Here is a 26,463-nt window from a genome sequence, read left to right as displayed (position 1 = left end):
CTAGGATAGTTCCTTAAAACCATGATGAATTTACCAAAGTAAAAATTTATAACAGTTTTTTTTTTCTTAATGATTTGATAACCTAATGTTTTCTGTTTTAATCAAAATTCATGGAGTCAATGCTGTCTGTTTAAACAGGTAAGAAAAACTGTTTATCTGGTGATGTGAAATTCAAAGACACTGTGCTTTATTAAAATACAAACATAACCACATTTTTTTCTGATGGAAGCAATGTTTTATGAATTTACAGCGAATCTAATGTGGTATTTGGAGCAGTCACAAGACAAGAAAGGTTTTAAACAGGGTGCAGTATAAGTGGAGCATGAATGGTTCTGGTGAGTGTATTTAGGGTCTTTGTAAAGTGGCCTGCTGACTTTCTAATGCAAGTAATCACATCCATCTTCCCAAATCAGATAGATGTACCTTCAAACAAGTGGATGCTACTGAGTTATCAGTCAGGCAGGGACGAGTTCTTCCAGTGATGAGGCCTTTTCAGAAGCTGATGTTGTAGGAGATGGGAAGAGCATTATTGCTGAAAGGCCAATTGTCACAGCTCAGAGTCAGGATTTGCAACACTTCTGGGTCAAAGACAAACGCTGGGTGCTGCCAGGTGCTGTGCGGTCCAGCTCCCAGCCTCTTGACCCCAGCCACATGCTCATGTATCTATTCCCACACTGAGTCAGTTTACGAAGAAAAATATTCCAAAGAAAACAAACCAAATAAAGAAATACTTCTCTACTGATCTGTCTCCCACAGCACAGCGTGAGTGGTAACAAGCACTACTGCCTCCACAAAAACCGGGCAGCAAGGAATACAGGCAGAGGCGGCTGGCAGGAGAAGGGCTGCGCCTTTTAAGCTGTCAGACCAACCCCGTCACATCCCAGAATCAAACCCATACAAAAAGGACAGTCAAAGGGGGATGCCAGCTGAGACAAGGAACTGGTTGGTATCTGCACACTGAAGTAAAGCAAGAGCCTTAAAGGCTGCCATTTTTCTGCCAGACACTTCCAAAAGTGCATGTGCATGCTGTGAGTCCGCTGCACGTCATGCCTGAGGACAGCTAAGCATGGAATCACTCATCAAAGAGCTCTTTATGGACTGGCACACAGGGTTAATGACCAAAGAGGCTGTTATTCACTGTACATGCCCTCAGTTCCAGAGTCTTGAGCTGCAAATTATTTCTGCATCTCACTTCAGGCTTTATAGTGACAAAAGCTGGGCTAGAGAATACATGAGCACCCTTCTTTTCCAAACCAGAAAAAGGCACTAACAATACAGCAGCCCCAGTAGCATCTGAGGTTGTTGCAGCTCAGATCACCTCTTCTGAATTTGATACAGGAATTACTGCAGAGACTGATACTGGCAGAATGAACCAGACAACAAATTAATGAGCTCCTTCATTAATTAAAGGAGAGGAGGAGGGTTTACAATGGTCTGTCAGTAGCCATGTGGATGGATATCCATTAGTTTACATAAGTGCATATGGAGCTGAGCTGGAGACACTGAGGCTCTGCACGAGTGGGACACTCAACATCCGTGAAGCAGAGCCCTTTATGTAACACTGAACTGGACTCACACAAATCAATACTGTTGAATAACTCTGTCTTCTTCTTCAAGTAATAGAAGCCTGTCTTTTTTTATCTGGGTGTATCACTGTGACTCATATTGCAAGCTGACGTCTGATTACATAGAGGAAAGGCCAAAACCTTAAAATATTACTACTTCTGTATAGAACACTAAATCTATTTTCTCTTGAGCGAGTTTGCAGGGGTAAACAATCCTATGAATGATTTGGTGTATGATATGAAAAAGAGACATTTCTACAGCCCATCTATACTCCCAGAAAAGATCAGACTGTGCTCTCATCAAAGACATTTCCATAGCCTGTCGTATCACTTGAAAGACAGAAAAAACATCTTTTCAGAACAGTCATGTAAAAATGAAAAATAAATAAAACCAGCCTGACCTGCCAGCATCACAGTGGAAATCTGAGCACAGTAACCTTAGACAATTTAAGGATTATGCTAACAATATGGCAAGAAGTTTCAGCAAACATTTGTGAGGAAGGGCAACTCCTGCACAAGTGAATGCAATCCAAAAATATGAGTCATGAACAAGTAATTTTGCTATGGGCCATAAAATCACTTTATGAGAGTTACAGATAATTCTGTATGCATTCTATAATGTTTCCCTACTGTGTAGAGATGGATATCTCAATATCCTATCACAGATAATGATGGAAAACAAATTCTCTGCATAAAAGCTGATTGCTCAAAGATTCACTCTTAACTGTTCCAAGGGATTGTAATGCCAATGGAACACTTCATACAGCATTCATCAACAAAGAGGTAGATTCATCACTGCCAAACACACTGCAGTTTAGGTATTTGTTATAAGATGTAGCAGTGTGAATTGAGAGCAGCTTTAGACACAGAACGTGCATCCTGCTATTCTCAGCACCTGCATATTCTTTTATCACGCATGCACCTACCATCCTCCACAGTGACACCTCTCATTTCCTCCTGTTAGTACTTTTGCACATATTGAGACATATGAAGCATTATGCAGTATCAAAAGAACAGATGCATTCTGTACCTGTCATGCTGAGAAAAATGTACAGCACTAAGCCAGTCATAAAATCAGAGATACTGGAAAGGTGAATCCTTCAGGACCGACTTCAAAACAGCACAGTCTCTTTTTGCACCTCAATTTTTCTCTTTACATCCTTTTAAGTTTTTCCAACTGTATCCATAGAACCATTAAAAAAAACCCAGTTTTAAAAACAGTGAAAACTTTCAAAAGAGACTTCTCTCATAAGACTTTAATGAGTTGACTCTTTTACAAGGTAACTTTATAACCAACACACTGATGGCAACCCATATTCAATGGGGATTCCACTGAAAGAAATCTGGTTTTATTCTTTCTCAAACTTGGATGTTTTAATCTCCAGGAGCTGAGCTTAACAAACAAAATAAAACAAACCCAAACAAACAAACAAACAAACAGCCAAACCAAACCCCCCTTCCCAAACAATAATACCTCTCCAACATCATAGATCCATATGCGGCCTTCTGAATCACCAACTGCTACCTCCTTCCCAGCCTGGGCCCAGCGGACACGGTTGAGGGCAGAAGCTCCTTCTATGGTGACGCTGGCTGTGGGAACCTGTTGAAACAACAGGAACAGGAAGGACAATAAAATCACACTGCCTACAAACCCAGGGGTCAGTTTTGAATGTCCTGCTTAGCTGGGTGAGTCAAAGTCCTTTGGCATTGCTGGAAGAAACACACAATCCTCACTGAGGGGGAGAAAAAAAAAAGGTTCATTATTTCTTTGATCACCCGTGCTAGAAAGGGGAAAGAGTAAGAGATTGCAAGAGCAGGAAAGACTTTTCCATGGGAAAGGGCTGTAAATGAAAGGGGGTTTTACCCCTTAATCCTGGAAACATGCAAAACTGCATCTGCTTTTTTCTCCAAAGTCACTAACATGACGAAGAACCAGCTGAGGGTAGGACTTAGCTTCAGTCCTGCTCTGGTTTCTGGCCTCTGACTCAGGCCCAGATAACCTGATGGTAAGCAGACACATCCCTGTATTCATGCTGACACATCTTTTGAATCCATACTCACCTCTGCAGGTAGATGCAGAGGTAGAAACTTAAGTATTTATGTCAGAAAAGTCCTGAGCTAATCACTTTAGAGTGAGGACACAGCAGAAGTGAGAACAGCTGAGCTGACATTTAGGAACTCCTACAATATATTCCCACAGTTCTCTTTTACATCCCCAGGAGATTACTTCTGCTTTAAATACACTTGGATGCTGCCTAATTTCCAACACCCCTCCCTGCCCCAAGTCAACCAACCTAACAGGTGATCCACAAGAATACATGAAGATTCTGGTTAACGTGTGGGATGAATAAAGCAATGAACACGATCATAGGAGAAGTATTTGTAACCTATGCTGGAATGAGGGCATCAAAAGATGCTGCAGAAGGAAGGAACTCTGTGGGTGTTTGTCCCAGATAGGTGGATCACTCAGTTGATTTAGGTCACCTCATAAGACAAATGACGGTAACCTGCAAGCCTGCTAATGCTCCACCCAGCTACCTTTAACAGGAGAAACTGCCTGAGCAAGGAGCCTGTACCTTGGCATAACAGTCTTCCAAACAAGGCTTTGTAGTTTTAATGCTTGTTAGGTTAGGGCAAATGGGAAAGGATAGCTGCAAAAGCAGCTCCTTTACCAGTTCCATGTGGTGGGAAAATGTCTTGGTCATACAGTGAGATGAGGACAAGGGAATCTATAAATGGGCCTGGAATCTATAAATGGGCATAGAATTGGAGAGCAGTCCAAGCAAAAAGAGGTAGCTGGACAGGAATCAGAGTTCAGGCTACCCTGGGAGGAGTGACCAGGTACTCCTTCTGTCCTCATTGTCAGCACAAAGCAGCAGAAAGAAAGAAATCTGCTTCAAGGTTGTATTTATTAAAGCCTGGTCTGAATATTGACAAACTGGCAAGATTAACAAACCCAGTATTTTGCTTATTTCATCTTGGTTCTGCGCCTGTAGGTTTATACTGTTCTTGTGAAATAGGTCCAAAGATCCAGGAGAAAAATAATTTTTAAGTAAACATTGCACAGCTCCCATGCCAGTCACCTTCTCCTCAGCTCTAGTGCCTTCATTGTGTCACACAAAACAAGTGACAGCAGGAAGCTCAACTTTTACAGGCTTGCTGAGACTCTCAGTTACAGCCGCAGTGCCACGCCAGCAGCTCGACAAGGACTGCAAAGCAGGGCTGCTTCCATTGACCCTCTCCCCCTGGAGGCTCCCCGCTCCTCCTCACGGACCCTGACACAGCTGCAAAACCAACTGGAACCTCAAGCACAACGAACCCACCAAAGCTAAAGCTCCACCTCTTCAAAAGGGTTCACTGTAATGTCCTGAGCCCCACATGTGGAATGCAAGAGGGTTTTGTTTGCAGAATGATGTGATAGAAATAATAGAAATAATGCTGGATAGCAATCAGAAAGCAGATACCATCCTCCCCCCCCTTTAGGAAGTCATTCAAATGCAAATAACTACTGGACTCATGTCCCCATTGTGCAAGGCCTAGGTCCTGTCCAAGGCAGTATCACCCCAAAAAATTGACACTCACTAACTCCTTTTCCCAAATCTGTTACCTAAGTGAGAGTCAATGGCCTTAAGCTGATAGGAAGTCATTGATCCATGATAAAAATCACAGTAGAAAACAAGCAACTTTTGCTGCTGTGATCACTGATTTCCAGGGGGAAAAATAAAAAAACTTATTTTAATTCCAGCCAAAATTAATTTCATAACATTTGGAAATGGAATTTTTCAAACAACTAAATGCCACACTGTAGAGGACTAAGCCCCTAACCAGCTACGATTCTCAGAAAACTGTAAATCAAAGATATTTGTTTCATGTACAAATACACAGTGTATATTTAGGGCACTGGATTTTCACAAAATCTTTCAGGAGACTGAAATACATAACTCTAAAGATGGGTTTTGGTTTGGTTGGGATTTTTTTTGTTTTTGTTAATACAGCATTTTTTCAGTGTTCCACATAAAATAAGCAGCATGCGTGCCACAGACACAAGACACAACCCATGATTTTTTTCAAAACTCGATGGTTTTGAAAAATCCTGTTACTAATCCACAAAGCTATCTAACCAAATAAAAAGCAGCAATGAAGGTCTTTAAAAATCTAAAAAAAAAGCCTTTTCTCCAGAGATACAGAGAGAAATACAGTAAATCCATGATATCTTAAAATAGATTTATCTGCTCTCAGTTGTGATAAGTTAAATTACACATGTCTATTTTAGACTTCAAGATAAGAGTTTATTTATAATGGTAGCGTTATGTTTTTAAAAATTACATTTGAAAGACTATATAAATTCTCTGAAGTTTTCGATTGTCAGATTTTTAACAATTTTGAAATGAAATTTTAACTGATAACAGATTAAGAAAGATGCAGTCAAAAAACTTGCTTTACAAGAATACAGCTTTTTTATTATTATTTTCACTGCTTTTGTAGTGTCAAAACCTGCTGCAAATACATCTGTTATCTGTTTCTAGATATAGATACCATCCTCACAATTGCAAAGCTAAGGTATGGCACGCAAAAAAAAAAAAAAAACCCTAAACGTTTGGATGGGATATTAAAAAGAAGAAATAAGCAATTTTCTAAGCTTCATATCAACTCACAGGCAGACTCATCAATCACCTAGAGATCTTCTCCAGTCTTGATCAAAAAGAAATACAGACACATAGGTAAGAAATCGGTATTTGCTATCCTGAAACTACTTGCAAGCCTCATTATACTGAGCCATAAAAATAATATTCAGTTTGCAAAAGAATGACTGAGTGGGTAAGGATTTTTTCTTTTAAAGGTTTTCTACATTCATTTATCAGACATAAAACAAAACGTGACTATTTTTATTTGATATTACAAAAACAATTCCTGATAGTCAGAGACCAATATGAAATACACTGCTAGTTTGCACTGGGATTTTGACAATAATTATACTGATAAAATCCTTGGTACAGTCAAATGATCTTAGTTATTTTGATCAGAAAGCATCTAGCTCTCAGGAAAAATGTTTTTAATAAATACAGAGAGTAACACTAGTGGAAACTGTGTTGCAGTTCAAAAATTTGAAGGTAGCATATTGTAACTAAACCCGGGTGTTTTCTTCTTAATTGATTTCAAAATAACACCTAGAGAATAATGCCGTTTATTCCCCAAATTAAACAAAACCAGGACTCATTATTAACAATCACATCTAGTTCTAATGCAGAGATTTTTATCAATAGCTAGCAGTTAAACACAGTAATAGACCTGTCATTTTCTACTGTCTTCACAAATACTTTGACATCACGTATCTGACATCTAAAAGTAATAATGATCTAAAAAATAGGTGCTTCAAGACCTCTTATTGCAAAGGCAAAAAGTGCTGACAAGGAGTTTTTCTTAGCAAATAGCTGTGCAGATTTAAACGATGTAATCAATTACAGAAATCTTGAAAATTATTAACTAATTATGACCTATCAGATAGAGGGTAAAAGCAAACAGCAATCACTTTCAGCTACGATGCTCCGAAGAACTGTTTACAGATCTCTCAGAGGCACTTTTGAGGCTTCTCCTGCGTAACAAAACTTCACAGCTATTCAGAATCTGCCAGTTTATCATTAATACAGATTTTTTGTTTCATCAGTGCTCAGCAAGGAAACCAAATGGTATTTCTGCGTCCAGAGACCCAAAGTCAATTTTCATAAAAATACAAAGCTCAGATCTCACGGGAACAATTCCATTCTGATCTTTACATGAGAGCTGATTTTGACCTCTCAGAACGGAAATAATTTGTGAAATCAGGGGTGGCCTTCCATGCAGAATAAAAGCAAGATCGAGCTTGAAATTAATTTTTTTTTTCCTGATGTTCCTATGTATTTATATGTAAACACACTGCAAATGCACAGCAGTTTGCTATGTACAGCCTTGTTATTGATGGGAATGGGATCAAGCGGTCCATATTAATTTTTTGGAAAGAAGTTATGGTCTCATTGTGTGAAATGGCAAAACATCAGTTGATTTCAAGCAGAGCAGGATTTCAGCCCTGGTATTTGGGGGGAAAGGGTTATTTTTTTTTCTTCTCAAAATGCTGGGGTTTATGCTCTGTGTTTAAGCCTGCATTAATGAGAACACCTGAAGGATATGTCCCTCCCTTCCCAAAATAAATTCTGAGGAGACTCCTCCTGTATATCCTCCAGCTGTATGTGCTCTAATTAAAAAGGCTGCACTGCTTCCTGCTCAGAGCACTTCAAAAGGCCTCACTGCTCCCCTTGACAGTGCAGTGCCCCGTGCTGGTTCCTCTTACCTGTCTGTGCTTATTTATGGCAAGCACCACTCACTGGAAGCCATAAACTGCACCCGTATTTTATTCTGTCTAAAATGCATAGCATATTTGCAGGAAAGGCATATTAATGATCAAACTAATCTTTAAAAAAAAATAAAAAAATAGGATGTATGGAGGAAAATGTTGTTTGCTCTTTTGCCTTCTCTTTTTTTGGACTTAAAAAGAAACTGGTCAGCTAATACGTGGCCTTTTATTTTCTTACTGTCTGTTTGTTTTTAATTTTACATTCCATTAAGTAAAAACAAGCAAGACTTTGTGTGTGGAAAAATACTTCAATTCTTGTGCTGACTACTGATTGCTGGCTATCTAAGACTGACTTCAGGTGACGTGACAGGTTTTCTCAAAAACATTTTTGGGGGAACTCAAATACAGAAAAATAGTATCATTTTAAGACCCTGGCATTTTTAAAAATCCGAAATAATAGTAGTGAAAAAGGGTGCTCGGTACATTTTAAAGATTCTTTTTTTTAAAATATACAGTGTTTACCAGCCTCAATCTTTGTTAAAAGCACTCTGATTAATCTTTTGTCATCAGCAAAATTCAAAGGTGAGATGTTTCCTCCCCAGTGGTCCCCACTACTTAGCTAATAGCAACGGAAAGAAAACTCGTTATCTGTCATTTGCATTTGTGCCTTTAAGTTCCACAGCAAAGTTTAACGAAAAGAAAGGTAAGTGTATAAAGTACCAAACAACGTAAGAGAGACGTGCCCTGTGCATTAAAAGACCGAAGCGGGATACCTAGCGACTCAAAGCTAGGAGGTGAGGGGAGATGCAGGGGTACACACTGGGTTTCTGACACGATGGAGGCACCACTACGGGATTTCCAAGTTATAATCTCCAGAGGATTAGGAGCAAAGGATAATAAATAGGGAGGGAAATGAAGTCTCCCCGTGCAACGCCAGCCCTGGCGAAAGGCTGCCCGGCGCCTCGGTCCTCGCTGGCAGCCTGTGGGCCGGTCTGCCAAGGTGTGACCACCCGGGCGAGAGCAGACATCGCAAACCTGGCGCTTGGAGCGTCGTGCGCCAGAGACGGAGTGGTGGGGAAGGGGATAAAAAAACCTGCAGAACGGGCGCGGTTTGAAAAGTGCACCTTAAAATAACAGAGCGGGAGGGAGCCTCCTCCCCGAGCCGGCACCGCGGCATTTAATTGTGTTGGCTTTCTGCCGGGGGTGCCGGAGTCGGCCCTCCCGCCCCTGACAGGTACGGAGCGCAGCAGCCCCGCCGCAGGGGAGGGAGCGAGCGAGCGAGGGAGGGAGGGAGAGAGGGAAGGCGGGCGCGGGAGGGGGGCGGGCGGGCGCCCCCGGCAGCGGGACGTGCCCTCCCCTCCTGCCGCGCCCCGGAGCGGGGGAGCGGCCGACGCCGGGCTGCCATCGCCCCGAGGGAGCGCGGCGCCCCCGCAGAGCCCGCGGGGAGGACGAAGAGGGGGTGCTCGGCAGCGCCGCCGGCTCTCACAGGGTTAAGGTCTCCCCGGCGCCCGCCCTCGCCTCCCCACCGCCGGCCGCCGCCGCGCCGCCTCACCTCGGTGTCGTTATTCAGGTTCCACAGATCCAGGCGCCCCATCCCGTCCACGCAGGCGAAGAGCGCGGGATGCACTGGCGACCACATGACATCGTAGACATAGTCGGCATTGTCTTCAAAGGAGTAGAGCGGCTTGTTGTGCTGTAAAGCAGAGAGCGGCATGAAGACTTCGTGGCGCTAGTGCTGCCTGGGGCTGTCTGGCGAGTCTAATTAAAAACTTTGCACATTTACAAAGTGTCATAAAACTTCCCCAGATGAAAGGTCCTCCGCGAAGGGCGGGACTGCACTTTAATGGGGCAACAACTGTCCGGTGGGATAAATGAGATGCCCGGTGTGAGGGGTGTGGAACGCGAGGATGATGGGGCGGGGAGCGCCCCGCGGCTGCTCCCGCTCCCGGCCGGCTCCCCGGCGGCGGGAGGGGGTGCGGGATGCAGGCAGGGAGCAGGCAGAGGGCTGGCACCGGCGCTGCCGCCCGAGCCCAGCGCGCTGGCGGCCGCTCCGATAAGGATCGTGAGAGCGGCGGGAGCAGCGCGGCGCCTCCGCGGCCCCCCGCGCACCGCGGGCCGCGCCTGACACCTGGCGGCGGGCGGCGGCAGCGCCCGGGGGCGCCTCGGCCTGCTCGGCCCGGCCCGGCTCCGCTCGGCTCGGCTTGGCTCGTCCGGGAGGGAGGGAGGGAAGGCTGTCATCTGCAGCAGGCGAGGAGTCGGAGGGAAGTTAGGAAGTGCACCAGGAATGAAGTGTAATTGTCCCTCATGAATTATTCATCGCATCTGGCTTGTCTTTTAATTTTTGCATAATGGCTTCGCTAATCCCCGATCAATTAATGGAAAATGAAATTTGAATGATAATGAAAACTCCAGAGACGAAAGGAATTAAGTATTCTCGTGGCTTGTGACAGAAATCTAAACAATGGGGCTTCTCCGAGGGTCTCCCTCACTCCCTCCCTCCTTCTCCTGCCGTTCCCTGCCGCCTTCCTGGCGAGAGGGGCTCGGCCGGAGTCGCGCCCTCCGCCCCCCTGTCCGCTGGAAATGCAGCTCCACGGAGGGTGCCTTGACTGTCCAAGTCGCACCGCTCGAACAACTCGGTCCGGTCACTCTGGAATGCAACCCCGTGCATTTTACAAAAGATACAGTAGCCTCAGTGCCTTAATGTATACAGCCGTGCATTATTTTTCAAAAAAGTGGAGCAATTGATTGCAATTATTAGATAGCTTTTCTTTCATATATTATTAATATAGAGAAATAAAGCAGTTGGGTTTATATGTATTTACAGCTGGGTCCTTGCTAGTTTTGGCTTTGGTTCTCTTGTGCCCCATGGTGCTTCAATGGATATTGGAGTGGGAAGCACTGCACGTGGGACAGGCATGCATCCACACCTGTAATCTCTCTATGCTGCCATGGGCTATATGGATTCCCACTGTATATCTGCTGGCATTGTGTATTTTCACTGAAAATGTCTAATTTAGGTTCAAATTTATCAAGGCTCTAAATGCTGAAAGAGTGGCCATAGTAGTACACCAAAAGAAAACGAAGTCTTATCAGCTGCTAGATGGATGGTATTTTTCTTACTCATGGAAAAAGTGCTGCATATATACCACTTTAACATTAATGTCATGGGTGAAGTAACAAAATTCCACAGAAGTTAGAGGCCTATTAAGATATCAATCAATTTGAGGCAGATTGCAATCAGCATTTCCTTTTTGTCAGCATATCAAAACTTGTTTTGATCATATTTTTGAGTGTGGCACATTTTTATTGTTCTTTTTAGTTCTGCTAGTTTATTTTCCAAAGCCTGCGTAAAGACCAAGGCACTAGAGGGAAGGATCAGGAGATTTGGTGCTAGTCTGTATCTTGCTGTGCACGTGCTATATAGTCTGGCAAATAGCTTTAACTGATGTGCATTAGTTTCCCTGATATCAAAATAAAAACACTTGAAGTGCTGGTATTTGATGTGAAAAGCCCCAAATAACAAAAATCAAAAACCTTTACTAAAACAGTGGAAATATTCAGTCAGATAGAAAGTCAGAGGAAACAGGAATAATATGACTTTTTAGAAAGTTCTCTGATATTTAAGGAAAGACACACGAATAGAGGTGGATAGGGAATTGAGCACTGCAGAGAAAAAATTGCAGTCATGTTAGCACCCCAAACAAAAGGCAAGATCATCTGCAGTGTGGTTGGGAAATCGAGGAGAAATCATATGGCAACACTAGGCAGTGGTAGTGGAGCTGAGTTACAGCCTTCATACTGCCCACAGTGTCTCTGCCTCCCCAGCCTGACTAGCCACTACTGAAAAAAAAAAAATTTCCCGTACTATATCTTGTCTTCTTGCACTATTTAACTAGAGAAGAATGTATCAGGTCAGACTGGAGGTCCTTCTTGCTTCCCATCCTGTCTTCAATAGTAATTGTGAATGGCATTTCTTAGTTGACATTTCATCCTGGTCTGATTTTGTCCTCCAAGAGCAGTAACGCTGATTTCATTGTGAAGACTAGATTTGTAAGGTCAAGTCTGTGTATACATGTTCATAAGACTTCCTTACTGTAAGCCTGTTAACCGAGGGCCCAGGCATGCAGATTCTTTTAATGTAAGGATTTATGAGTAAGGACCGGTATGGACTGCTTGTAGAAAACATTGAAATGTGAACCATGTAAAGGTCACTTTAAAGCAGTTTTAAATTACCAAAACTTCTGACTTACACAATCTATAACTAACATATGGCTATTATTATGAAACAACTGAAATTTAAACTTGATGAGCTTTCATTCTTAAATATCAATCCACTCTGTTATTCAGTAGAGCAGAAGAAATAGTTTAAAGCAGTATTTTCAGACAAACTTGGGCCAAATCTACTTATTACTGAAAAAGAAGAGTGTAGGGCAAAAATGCAGCCCTTTTGAATGGAATTTTGCCATTGATTCTAGTAGGGCAGGACTTGATAATTTCGTGGAAAAAGCAAAAAAACCAATGCCAAGACATGTGATTTTGTATCATTTGTTTAAGCATGCTGTCAAAATCAATTGTTCCTCCTCAGTGTTTGTATACAGGCATTGCTTAAAAGGGCAATGAAGGGTGAACATTTTAAATAGCCAGAAGCTGTCTAGGAACTAACACTTGTCTATGAAGTAAGAAACTCACCTAAATAAATTCTACATATTTATATAAAAGAAGGGGGTTTTCCAGGTATAAATTTGACCAGTCTATTCCACTTATTTGCATAGAAGAATTTTCTTTAATCGAGGAGGCGCCACACATAAAGTAGCTAATTATCCATATAAAGGAATGTACACATATCCACAGGTTTTAACTAGCATCTGACTTCTGAAAAGCCATGGAAAAAGATACTGGCTTTGCATGTTTCGTGAAAGAAGCATTTTACACATTGGTGCAATTTCTGGGGGTGTCAGCTCCACTTACAGGTATGTCCCTAGACTGTACCTTCAGCAGTACAGATGTGTGGTGACACCACACACTCTCCTGTCTCCACTTCTTTCTTTCCACTCCATTGCCTTATATTCTAAAGAGTATAAGCCAAACACATACTTCTGGCTCACACCGTATTAACAGCCAAAAATTTGAGTGTTGTGCAGTATTGTAAGTTGATTCAGGCTAATTTGATTTTTCTAGGTGTGCAGCAAATATGAGACAGATTCATTAGTCCTTGGCATAGAAACTTTCTGAACAAGCTAATGTGTTCATTTATACTCAAGCTCAGGCTCTCAGGCACTTGGAAAGAGCAGAGCCAGAATAGTCCTGAGCAGAATGTCTGCTCCTGTGTCTGGCCCTAGATGATTTTTAAAGTTCCTTCCAATGCAAACCATTCTACTGTTCTATGAATTTGGCCCCTGTAGGACCAAATATTGTATAAATAGTCACTGGTTAACTGAGGTGCCCTACATCGAATTACTTGACTAAAAACTCCTTTACCTGTCTTAAAATTCCTTCTAACTGTCAGTTTCAGTGCTGGATCACAGATGAGCCTCTGGGACTCAAAGGACCTTTCACTGGGTTGGGAGCTCTGTATTTGTTATGCCACCTCACTCTTGGACAGTTATTAGGTCACTGCATCAAGTCTAAACTGACTTGATTGGGCAAGGCAACAGGCTTAATTTTTAGATTCAGTAGCAACAGGGGGAAAGAAATCAGTGTGGAAATGATCCCTACACTCTTCACAGCCCTGTTTTGTTTAAGTACTGTAGTATTGTTATGCTGATTGGGTTTTTTTTTGTCATCCTCAAAGTTGCAGACAGACAAGGCAGAAAACTGTTCACTTTTAGAAATGATTGTTCTTGCAGAGATGCTGAAACTGTTGCCTTTCTTAATTGCCAATAATAAAAGAAAGTCCAATATTTTTGCGTAAACATGTGGGAATTATTACAGGTGGAGGAGGGGACAAGAGTGAGACCGAAAGGAAAGGGGCTATGAGAGCAGACCAAGTCTGGAGATAACCTGATGATTACATTTTTGTGGTTTCCTTCAAAGTCAAAGCGTCATGGGTGAGCATAAAAGAAGGAAGCAAAGAAAAAAGGTTTGATGGTTGGTACAGGAGGTTTTAAAGAGAACTGATCTTAATGTCTAATACCATGGCATGAAGAAAAAAATAAAATAACTTGGGAAGCCAGACCGCACCTAACTTTTAAGAGCATCAGAAAGTCAAACAGCAGAGCTTTCGGAATCCATAGAGGGAGCCTTTTGGAATCTGGAAGCTAGCTTCTCTGACAGGTAAACTGCTTGTTTGGTTAATCCTTCTTAACTGTTTTAAGTCTTTTGCAGAGGTGCAACACGTTCCAGCTGTGCTGCTAGGCTTCTATAGTTTTCTTCTACCCTGCCTTTCCACTTGTCCAATGGAAGAAGACCTTTTCATTTTCTGAAGAAAAAAAAAGCAGAAGGCATGGCATTCCTCTTTACCGCTGCATATTAGCTGAGTTTTATGTAAATGTGTATTACTTGATGTCTACTGTAAGTTTAAATTACTTAAGAGATCTGCTTGCAATGGATGAACTAACATCATGTTTACTAACATCAAACTGCATGTAAGGCATTGAAACTCTACAAAAGAGGCTTAAGAAAGATATTAAGAGGAAGATAATACGCATACCGGGTTACAGGGTTCCCAGCTCACTTTCGTCCCCATTTCCAATTGGCCAGGCTAGTGTATTTCTTGTTTCTGCATTTTAGATCATCCAGTTTCATTCCCAAACTGGAACCCTTCTTACTCCATGCTTACAAGGGTTGTGCCTATAGGTTTCTACTGCATGAGGTTTAATATTCTATGCTTCACTTATGAACATCAAGCTGGATGCAGTGCAGATGGCAACAATGGAGAAGCCTGTGCAGGTATTCTCCATTTGTTCTGTATTTCCTCAGATTGCCAACTTCATTGCTAAAGGTTAATCAAGTTTTCCACCTTTTATTCAAAACATGTTTTAAGCAGGACAGCACTTCTTCCTAAGCTACTAACTATGCATTCGTGTCACAAGATTTCTTTAGAAATACTATAATTTTCTTTGGAAATTGTCCCGACTTCTAAAAATGTCTCAAATTCTTTTCAGAAGCTCTGAACACTATAGAAAGTCTTCCTGTTCCTACTTAGCAAACTTATTCACAGTTTCTGTAGCTCATACTCCTGCCTTTATATTACTATATTCCTGATTTTTTTTTCAGAGAAACTCTTAAAGGACTTGCTGAGAAATACGAGCAAGGTATATTTTTCCTAGACTGCCGGAAGAATAACCAAATCCTGGTCGGAAAAAACTCTGAAAACAGAGTGAAACACTGAAGGGCAGATTTGATCTTCTGCCTCCATCTGTCACTCCCTGTTTATATCCCCCCTAGATGGGATAAGCAAGCAGAGCTGGAGAATGAGTGGGATGCTTTGGGAGAAGCTGGTTCACTGTCATGCAGGAGAGGCAGTGGCATGCACTTAGGTCCTGAGTGTACCTCTGTTGGAGTCAATGGGACTGGTCTCCCTGCTTCGGGCCTCAAGTTGTTAAAGAGAGGTAGTTTAGCTCAAATTGCAAGGCAAGGAGAGGAGTGGAATAATGTAGCTGCGGTTTGGTTGTTTCCCACCCCTGTGATTCTGACGGGAACATTCAGTATGAGGCCCCTGAAAATTAAATTTTTCTTTTAATGGAAAATGCTGCTTCATCACAGGGTACCTGGCCCAGCACTGCATGTGTACTCAGCGAATTGCCAGCCTTTCAAGTGACCCTGCTGCTGCAGTTCCAGGTGCCAGGAAGCAGAAGCAGGAGCATGAGGAACATCGCAAGACAGCTGACACAGACTGATGTTACAGCACTGTCTGCTAAACAGTCAAGATTAGTATTTGTAGGTGCTGCCACCAGGATGCCTGCAGAGCTTTCATGGGTCAGCAAGCAATGATTCTGAGGCTAATTATTATTGAAGACAGCTCCATTTTGTAGGACTTTGAAAGATTCCTTTTTTTTTCTTTTTAAACTGATAACAAAAAGTCTCTCACATAGCAGAGAAAGGATGGCTGCGTGAAGCAGGTGGGAGAAAATTTCCATTAGGGAAGAAGTCCTGGGCTTTATATATTGATAATTGTCCTGAAATGTTTCACTATTACATGCGAGCTTGATCCGCCAGCGTAATTCTGACAGCAACAGAACTGTCAGTGGGAGGTTTGCATTTTGATTTCAGCAGATTATATGAGCTCCTGAAATCAAATTCTGCTTTCCATGTGCAAATAAAGCTTTCACTGCTACAGCTGGATTTATATTAGGGTTTTCTGAAATACAGTTTAGCCCACTGAATTTTTTAGAACAGCCTTGGTATTTTAGATGACTTTTATTTTTTCTCTGTGTGTGCCATTCTTCACAAAATGTTTCACAAAAAAGCACCATAATTTATGTGAGTAAATGCAATATGTTGACCAGCTGAAGAATATTTTCCTATCACTTTTGAAGTATGGCTACTGAGAAAACCAAAATCATGAGAAACACTGCATGTGAAGAACTTGGGGCTGATTTTAAGCCACCTGACTTCACTTTGGTCTTGCTCTTTTAAATTACCTAGAAAATACCATAATCTTCTTTTTTTTTTTTATACAGCTGGATGACAGCCAGACCTCTGGCTCCAGAGGTAAAGGGCAAAACCTAAAAAAATCCTGTCTGAACAGGCAACTCCACCCTCTTCCCCAAGTCAGCTTGGCCTTTTGACAGAAAGCAAGCTCTGAAGCAAATTCATTCATTGCTTTGTTTTTGGACAAAACTCAAAATTCTGAACTCACACCACAGAGAGATCATTTCCATGAAATCCCAGAATGCTATTTTATCACCCTTTATCATTACTCATAATCAGATAAAATTAACATTTGCTTTTATCAAAGAGAAAAGCCCGCACTGGAAATGAATGTCAAAGGAAGATGATTGCATTATGAGCAGAGTCAAGGAGCTCTGTGTTTTAATGCAGCAGCAAAGGAGGCCATTCTAGCCAGGTATCCAATATAAGAGGAGGGAAATCCTCCCCTGAGACAGACCTTTGAGCCCCACCAAAATCAGTCAGAGGGAGGAGCAGCAAAGGATTCCACAGGATTCTGGCTGCAAATCAAGGTATAGCTATGTGTGTGTGTGTGTGTGGTGTGAGATAAAGAAGCTGACCCTTTCCTGGTAGTGGTTTGGGAGAAGCCAGAATAAGAAGACAGACTCAGGAGCTCAAAAGGGCGGACACATCTGCCAGTTTAGATATGGCCTGAGACCATCCAGATGCAAGACAGCCATCAAAAGCTACACCAACTGATTATCTGCCAGATTTGGGCTCCTGTATAGTCAGTGGTGGGAAGTAATGGTGGTACCTCAAAGAGATGTCTAATGTATGCATTACAGTTACTTCTTTCTAGTGACTGTGTAAGAAACCAAAGTATGGAAGCCCTAAATAACAAAGGATCCGGAAAAATCCAACTCCATATGCAGTAAGAGTTATCTAAAATGCTGTATGTGATAACGCAAGAAGATATGGCCCAAAGGATCTAGGAAAGCTTAGAAAACGACATTAAGAATGAATATGTTCAAGAGTGAAATTCCAGCTCTTGTCTACACCTAAGTGTATGCAAGATAAGGTACATGAGCAACTTCTGCATTTCACCAGTCCTATTTTGCTGTTGGAGGCCTGTCTGATCCTGTTACAAACCCAAGAAGTAGGGCTGGCCCCAATTGGACAAAACTGGTTTCCATCCAGAAGTATCAGCACATTAAAATCAAAGCTTTACTCTGAGAAGATTCTACTATCAGTGAAACCAGAGTTGTTCATAGGCATAAGATACAGCTCAGAGCAAAATACCAAGATAGTCACAGGACTTCCTGCCCTTAGGGAAGACAAATGCTTCCATTCTACTCAGACCTTGGCAGCACGGCTTGGTGCCCAAACCACTGGCATACAAGACACTCTTGTGGGGCTCCTACACTCTTCATAAATCCCTGCACATTCACTGGAATAGGAACATCTTCCACAAGGCAGCAGAACGCTATGTACCATTAAGCACTAACATCAGTGTCTCTAATCACCTGTCACAGAACTCCACTAAATCAAATTGTTGACTCCAGCATTTCCAGTTAGAATTACAAAAAATTTTCACGAGGGACAATTCACCAAGTTGTTGTAATAGTTCACTAAGTTTACTGTCCTTTTATCATGTCTACATGTCTATTTCTATTTGGATCTTTAACTTCAGGCAATGCTAACTGTAGAACAAGAGGCTCTCACTCACCCATTTAAGGTGACTGAAATGACTATAGAAAAAAATCTCAGCCAGTAACCAGGTAACTTGGAACATGGTATTTGTGATGTAAAAACTATAAGTCCTTAGTCTCAAAAAATGACAACCCGATCCTGCTATGTTGATAGACTTTAAAAATTGCCCATTTGTTCATGCATTGTTTTCTTGGTGACTAATCCACACAATCAAGTAATGTTCTGATTCATTCTGCTACACCATTTTCTATCACCATAAATTCGGTCTATCGAGTTAATCCTGTAAGGTCCTACCAGCCAGCCTTTTGGGAAAGAGGACTGGGGGGATAGAGGTACCTATCTTTAGCAACATCACCACTACCACATGTTTCTTTGCATTTTTCTAGTGATAGGCTTCAGCTTGATCCCTGAGGAGAAGGTGTTCAACCTCAAGTCCAAAAGAAAACCAATGGAGTTTGAACTTACATGCTGATAATAAGATATGAAAGTGGAATGTAAAATAACTTACCCCACGAATCAGGAGGACTAGGTCATACCCAGATGATCAACAAACATATGGGCATAAAATATTGAAGGTAGAGGAATGTAGGTGAAGGAAGGCACATAACATAGAAATGCAAATTTTTGCTGTTTAAAATGTGGTTTCTCAAAAAAGCACAATAGACTTCACCGTGGAACAACACAGCATACCAAAAGAGAAGAGAAGCGTGCAAAGAGCGAAAGAAAGAGAAGGCAAAGGAGAGGAACTAGGAAGGAGCTACCACCGATGCACATGCTAGTAAGGCAAAACTGAGCATGGACACAAGATGGATAGCCTAACACTGAGGGCACACAGGTCTTTTGGCTCAGCTGACCTTGCTAATGGTTATGTGGTGGCCCTACTATCAGTCTGCTCACATCTGTCCCTCCTTCTGGTTATGGCACTTACCACCATTACTTAAACATTAGGCAAAGAGGGAGAGAAGCATGGATGGGAATACTGCAATGCTTTTGTAGTTATTCCAATTTCTCTTCTAGTCAACTATTCATCTGAGCATGATTTAGGTATAGATGCAAGAGGGGAAAAACAGTCATTAACAGCTTCTTTCAAAGGAAGGATAAGAGCAAAAGGAGACATGTGATGGATGAAAGAGCTAAGAAAATCCAGCTCTCTATCCAGACTTTTAAGTCCCTCAGCAGCAAACAAGCCATCTTTTAGCCCTTAGCTGAAACTAGCTTACATTTTGCTATGCTTTAACAATTCCTAGACAGCTCTTGTCTCTTGATACAATATCAAAAAATTTGCACTCCAAACAGCAATTGCTGTAATAATAACAATACTTACATTTCATTATTTAACCTCATGCTATTCATTCATGAAGATTAGTGCTTAATTAATTAACAACACTTAGCATTTCCACGCAGTGCTTTACCTCTTCAAAGCATCATACCAACAACTACCTAATTAAGGGCAGAGCTCCACAGACACTTCACATCAGGACTTCCCTTTGACAGCTCTGCATCCAAGACTTGCCCACATCGCGTAGCATGAATTCAAGTTGAAAGCCCTACTAACTTCATCAGGAATGAGGTAATAATGCCTTAGTTATCAAGAGACTATCTTTGCAATTTCCTTTTCTTTTCCTCTTGCTTCTGGTTGCTTGCTATTCACCCAGGGATTTAATTATTGGCTAATGTGATGGATGATAATGTGAACCTTGTATTGGTGTTATCTACAAAACTCTCATTCTTCTGTTAGTGAAAACCTTATTCTCAGTCACCTGGTTGAACTGCCTTTGGATAGAAAATGTGTTAACCACAAAAACAGATTATAAAATGACAAGCTAGAGTTTTTAAGGGAGATGGTGCTTTCAATCCATCAGTCAAATGCCTGCTATGAAAGTGCCTTTCTTGCAAGCACCCCAGGATGCTACACAACATCAATAGACAATATAAACACAAAGCTTTTATGGTTCACTTTACAATTGGACATTGACTCTGAACCTGTGAAACAGAAAGGAATTGAATTTCATGACCAAAGAGTATAATGTAGACAACAGTGGTAGAAGCAGGAATGCAATATGGCATCGGATGCTAATAGGGAGATTAAATTTACAGATAAGAAACCAAAGGAATAAAAAGTAAAAATCTTAGAAGTCAAATCTTGTAAGCCACTCAATACTTCATACCACTATTTCATATCCACTGTTTTTTTCCAGAGGATCAAAAATGCTGATGGATTTGTTCAGATCCCACTAAATGACTGGGCCTTGACTATGAGAACAGAACAAAGAGAGCCCTAAATATGTAGTAGCTCCAGCCAAGGGAGTTATGCAGACAGTAGAGAAATAAACTTCTGATGCAGTCAAATGGAAAGAAAACATTCATCACAGTTCAAGAACTTGTCTAGTGTCTCAGAGGATGTCTTCACAGGGCAGTGGCTGGCAGGGCAGCAGCCTGGGGCTACTGTTGATCAAACCTGCTCCAGAGGAAAGCAAGAAATCCAATACAGCAACGTGGCTTCCAGCTCTGAGGGGTGCTGTGGTGTGTCACATGCACATCACAGCTTGCATCAGCTTGGTCAAATAGCTTTCTCAGGAAGCCCTTCTTGCCAGATGAGCCACAGCTTGATGGATATTAGAAATTTAAATGGCTTAGTTCTTTGAAAACTGATTGTCTTGAACAGAATCAGACCCAAACATTTTGACACTGAAGTATTCCACAAGGATAACTGTATTATTATCTTCAGTGTCTTTGTGCCCAAAATAAGCTGTGTTAGTGTTGCTACTAAATTCTAAAATCCCAAGAGTTTAAAATAAAAAGACAGCCTTTATTATCCCTTAATAGAATTTCATTTAAGCTGCAGATGGATGACGCCCTTATTGCCATATTCACCCTTAAGCTGAGGGTCAGATACTCATCCTAGACTTTTCTGGACATGTGTTTAGAATTCAGTATTTGCCTTTCATCTTCCCCCACTGCCCACAAATTCTTTTCCCCTCACTCAGCTTCAGCTTCAATGCTACAGTATTCCCTTGCCACCAGTTACCACCGTCCAGGACTCCCTTGTCTCAGACAACAAATGGGCTAGCTAGCCCCCAGTAAGCTCTCCATCACTTGGTTACCTTGCAGCCCTTTCTACCATTTATCATGTAGGACCCATTCCAGACCCCTTCCAGCTTGCCCTGCTTCTGCATTGGTTAGGGCTGGGTCTATTGTATACTGCATATACATTAGGTAAATCGTGCACCTTTCTTATTACAAGTTTCCTAAAATGTAATGCTCAAATCAAAACCATCCACTGTGGTTCACGGGAAGATGCCTGTTAATTAGCATGCACATTGGATCAGACCATTAACAAATGCATTGGGAAGCTGCTATGGAAGCTGATTTAAATTATTATCTAGGTAACTGTGCGTCTGTTTCCAGCACAAAGCTGTCACATGAGCCCTTCTGATCACTTTTGTGTTTACATTTGCTGTGCATCTGTTCCAGCATCTCCAAGCTCTGATGTGTTGGAAGAACACACAGTGAGATACTTCCTGACTGGAGTCAGCTTCTAGGGAACTCTGCTGGGTGTGGCTAAAGATGTGAGGCAAACACAGGCATAAAAACAAATTGGTAAAGACCAAAACCTGGCATTTGGAAGGCAGTTCTCTCCTTTGGTGTATGACCAAAATAAATTTAGATGACTTACATAATTTGGAGTTTACCTTTCATTTTGTTGTTTTACTCAACCTATACAATAAACCAAGCTGGTCTGTTTAGTCTGCCCCATGGGGTGTTGGGGTTTCCAGGTTTCACAGGACTGGGGAATTTCTGCTGTTCATAGTGCTCTCTCTGTAAGACGTTACAGGGAGATGGCCACAGAGTAGTCAGAACACAGATCCATGGTGGTCATGAATGTAAGTTCCAGCATGTATTTCCTCCCAGCTTCCAGTATCTAATGTCACTGGGACAATTTATACTTTTTGGCTATCACAGCATCCTACAGCAGTGAATTTCACAAGTGATACTGATTGCACTAAGTAGTCCATGTGCTTCCCCTGTTGCTTCATCAGAAGAAAGTGTTCCTGCTGCTGCACCACCGTGGTGCATAGTATTAGCCTTGCAATTTAGCCTGCACAGGGAGTGCTGGATGGACTGTTTGATGACTGGGAGTACAACACATCCTAATCTGCTTGCCTAGTGAAACTGCTCAGTACTAGGGTTAATAATGAAATATAGGCCAGCTGAAGCAACCTTTAAAGAGCTTGATATGCTCCAGAGTAAATATGATTGAGAGTGACACTAGCTATATGTTTTACTAATTTTATCACTATGCCTGTTCTAAGCACAGCCTTTCAATTAATTGATTCTTAGGACTTGATACAGACAGTGCTGAAATATTTTTGGCAACTGCAATTTCACAAGTAACATTACTCATCCCATCCCAAATCAAATTTCTCACCTTTGTGGTCCACAATTTGACTGTCCAGTCAAATGATGATGTGACAAAGAGATGAGAAAAGTCAATTGGACCCACTGCCATGTGACAATTGATTCCTGTGACAGGTCCTTGGTGGCCTTCAAAAATTTCACCAATGCCAGCTTTACTGCAGGAAGAAGAGACATTTACATGTGGAGAGTGATTTAACATAATTTTTCTTTACTCTGGGGTTCCTGTTTCCTTTTAAAGTTCTATTTAACCTATAAATCCCTCTCCTTTCTCTAAGGCTTTTGCCTGCGGAGGGAAAAATGCTCAGAATCCAGCACAAGGAGACTTTCTCTTACCTGAAGACTTGCCTTACTCACTTTTACATATACTGCCTACTACTGTAGCTTGAAGTAACATTTATGTATAATTATAAAATAATTCCAAATTGTAATTATAGTATAGCTTATGCCTCTGAGTAAGCCATTATCACAAGGAATAACCATTAAAATAAAAATGCAAATATGTTAATGACTTATCATGAGCAATTCTTGTTCTCTTAAATATCTAAAATAACTTTCCACAGTAGTCAATCAAGTCACTAGGAAGCAAATGTTTTTTCACAATAACTGAAGGAACTGGTCCTGTGATCAGGTATCATAGAGTCATTACTTTTAACAAGGGGAGATGTGCGTTTCATCAGCCTGAGGCTAGAATACCTATTAGGAAGGAAAAATACAACACTATGTAAGGGAGAACGTGCAGAGATTTTTTATTTCCTGGAAGCAAATGATGCCAGCTCCGTTGTCAGTGCTGTCTCACAGTGTACGCAGGAAAGGGAATCATAAAATTACCCTTTTAGTTAGATTATAGAAAAACTGCGAGTGAAAGAAAATACATTAAAAATAGCCACAGCCCTGATGAGGCTGTCAGCCCTGTGCCAGCGTGAGTACAGTGTACTGAAGGAAAAGTGGAGCTGCAGCAGAGGAAATTGGTCCCTACTAGTACAGTGTCCCGTCACCTCGCTTGTGTGGACAGAGTGACCTCCCGTGGGTTCCCCTGCCAGACCTCGCAGCATGTGCTGGAGCAGTGCTGAATACAAAGCACTGGATACATCTCGCTGCATCCCCAACTCTGTGCCATGTAGTCAGCGGGATAAGGGGAGTTCTGGAGCACTGAGTATTTGGTATGCTTTGGCACACCTTTTTCCAGATAGCATATGGCTCTCCACTGTGCTGAGCTGAAGGACACAGAAGCCTCTGGAAATAAAACGAGGATGGTAGCAAAAAGCTCCAGGCAAGGCAGGCAGGAGCAGAAAAGCTTTTGTCGGTGGTCAGTAGAAGGTCTGCTAAAAGGGTGTGCTAACAACCTTGTGAGCAACAAACCAGGCATGTCTGAAAAATCAGAAGTGAGAAATGCCCTTGGGCATGCTTCCTGCATCTTATCAGCCTAAGATTAATTCAAACCATCAGCAGCCACACAGCCTATCAGTATATACCTATATAGACACAATTTTGCAATACTGACATCGGTCAGGCTAAAATAAAAATATTTTAAAATAAAAAAATACCGAACAAAATAACTTAGAACAGTATTTATAAAACATTAGGGATGCATAATAGAAGCCTTACAATCTCAAACCAGTGTATCAGTGTCTCTTTGGTCAACAGAAGCTCCAAATATGATCAAATGTGAATTTAGAGAATATTACAAACTACCGAAGTGTGGGCATGAGCACTAGGTCTATCCGTGGAAAAAGTTTGTTCTTTACAAAAGCATTCCAGAGGATAGAACTACTACTGGAAGCTAATAGAGCACGCTAGCATCCTGCAGATTTGCAGGGTGCAAAACAAGGAACTTACAGTTTTAAACTACAGCCTGAGTTATGTGAGGAAAGGATATGACCCCCACGTGCGAGAGAGCACAGGATCCTGGGAACAAATTAAGCAGAGCTCTCAAACCCATGTGGCCCACTGCAGCTAAATCCATGCTAGCAAAGAGACCAGGCAGGACTCCAGACTGAGGGACAGCGGTGTGGGTGACTCCTGGCTGAACAACAAAACCCTGTCGCTCTCCTGGAGAGAGTGGGCATGTCCAAACTGCCCCCTGAGAGTGGGGGCCAGCAGAGCTCAGTCTCTACCCTCACTGCATAGATGCAGCCTGAACTGCTGCATAGGAGTACCTGGAACCAGGTGGCCAGGCATGAGAAATTGCATTCTCTCTTTCTCATGTGCACATGTGCCCATGGTGACTTTTCTCTGATTTATGCTTGTGGAGTCTGAAGATGGAGCTGAAAATGGTAAAAAATAAAGCAGATTACCATCTCTTACGAGTGGTTGAGGCCTGACTACCCTGCAACAAGACTGTCTCCTAGGGCCTCATTCGAGCTGCCCAGATTAATAGATACCTACATCTCAGCTAGCTGTATAAGCCTCCATCTCATCTCATGGGTGAGAAAGAGGAATTTCTGAGGTCCCAGTCATCTTCTCTTTAGATGTCTGAAAAAGGTAAAGGAAGTTAACCTAAGAGTAGTTATTGCTCCCCACCAACCATTCAGGGAGCCTGGGGTAACTACCCCAGTATAACAGGTTGTAGCACAGATGCTCAGAGTCAGGCAGTTCCTGTCCTCACTCTCCACACACACTTGGCTACCTCTCACCAACACAGGTATGCAATATTATATCAGTACAAAATGTTAAACCTCACCTTCCATGACGACAAGCCGTGTAGACTGTTCCCTCTTCACTGCCAACGACAAAGTTATTGACATCTCCGGTTGGGAAAGCCATTCCTGTAACTGCCACTGGTTTGGACTTATTGTACACAAGCTCCATGCTTTCCTACCAAGACAAATTTTTGTTATTATTCTGTTTGTTATTTGTTAGTCTGGGTTGTTTGATATTTTTTTTCCTAATTAATTTCTAAATGTTGCACAGAGTAGCAGGAGAGTAAGATGAAATTATTTGACCCAGTCACAGGACTTTGGTTTCTACTTGCGATATTGTGAGAAGATGCAGTGTCACTAGGATGCTTCTGTCATCCCCAATGCTATCTGTCACACATTTGAGACTGGCAGGAAGGCAGTGGTCTTTCCTGCATCATTTGAAATCAGGCAGTGATGACAGGTGAGAATTTAAACTCTGATGGTGCAGAAACTAAAGGTAATACCTTAATGGTTACACTTGCCAGCCCCAGGCTCTAATAAATCATGCAATACCCTTCTATTTACAAACACTTTGGAAATCAATTGTTAGGAAGCACATGCAATATTGTGTGCATCTGAGGCATTTACTGCACCGCGTCATTTTTGCCTTTGCAGAACAAAATTAAAAAGTTGGGGTTCTGTCACTACCACCATTCTAAGCATTACTTTTCAGGGATTTTCTGAGGTAACCAGAAACACTCCCTCTAGACTCTACCATCAAGCTACAAACCAGCAGGAATGTTTTCTGTTTTCATTTGGTAGCTATATTTCAAAGTAAATCAGCATGCTCATTTTTACTATTGCAAATACAATCACCAGTTTGTGGCCATTGCAAGATGCGAACACTTTGAGAAGACTGCGCATCTTTTTGGTCTTTCAGCCTAAATGGTGTAACCCAAGAATCCACAAAAGGGCTGAATGATTTCACCATTTTCATTTTTAGCTATTAAAGTGGGTTTGTTTTCTATGTTTAAAGTGTTTAAGCTGCTATTCTTCTGTGGCCAAAGCCTGTAGTGTTTTTCTCAGAAGGGTTCTTGTTCTGTAACTAAAGAAAGTGGGTGTCCCTGTGAGAGGAAAGCAATGCAAATCCATAGAGAAATAGTTTTGCTTGGTTTATATTTTTCTTTGAAATACATTTGATTCTATTACAAAGGCAAAACATGGAAAATGTATGTGGACAACACTCCATATTTCTGTGAATATGTGAGTGAGA

General features: G+C 41.8%; 1 protein-coding gene across 4 annotated transcripts in view; it reads right to left on the bottom strand.

The window, feature by feature from the left end:
• DYNC1I1 (dynein cytoplasmic 1 intermediate chain 1) overlaps positions 1-26,463 on the bottom strand; it is a 183,360-nt gene that overhangs the window by 14,995 nt on the left and 141,902 nt on the right. For all 4 annotated transcript variants that reach the window (XM_027910809.1, XM_027910815.1, XM_027910821.1 and 1 more), the window contains exons 13-16: positions 25,253-25,386; positions 22,583-22,727; positions 9,446-9,586; positions 3,040-3,165 (exon numbers count right to left, since the gene is read on the bottom strand). In XM_027910809.1, coding sequence (XP_027766610.1) covers positions 3,040-3,165; positions 9,446-9,586; positions 22,583-22,727; positions 25,253-25,386 — 546 coding nt within the window. The remainder of the gene's footprint in view (positions 1-3,039; positions 3,166-9,445; positions 9,587-22,582; positions 22,728-25,252; positions 25,387-26,463) is intronic.

The sequence above is a fragment of the Empidonax traillii genome, unplaced genomic scaffold (assembly GCF_003031625.1).
Source record: "Empidonax traillii isolate 1590-97213 ecotype Southwest subspecies unplaced genomic scaffold, ASM303162v1 scaffold30:size3273891, whole genome shotgun sequence".
Taxonomy (NCBI): Eukaryota; Metazoa; Chordata; class Aves; order Passeriformes; family Tyrannidae; genus Empidonax; species Empidonax traillii.
This window is presented reverse-complemented; position numbering and strand designations above follow the sequence as displayed.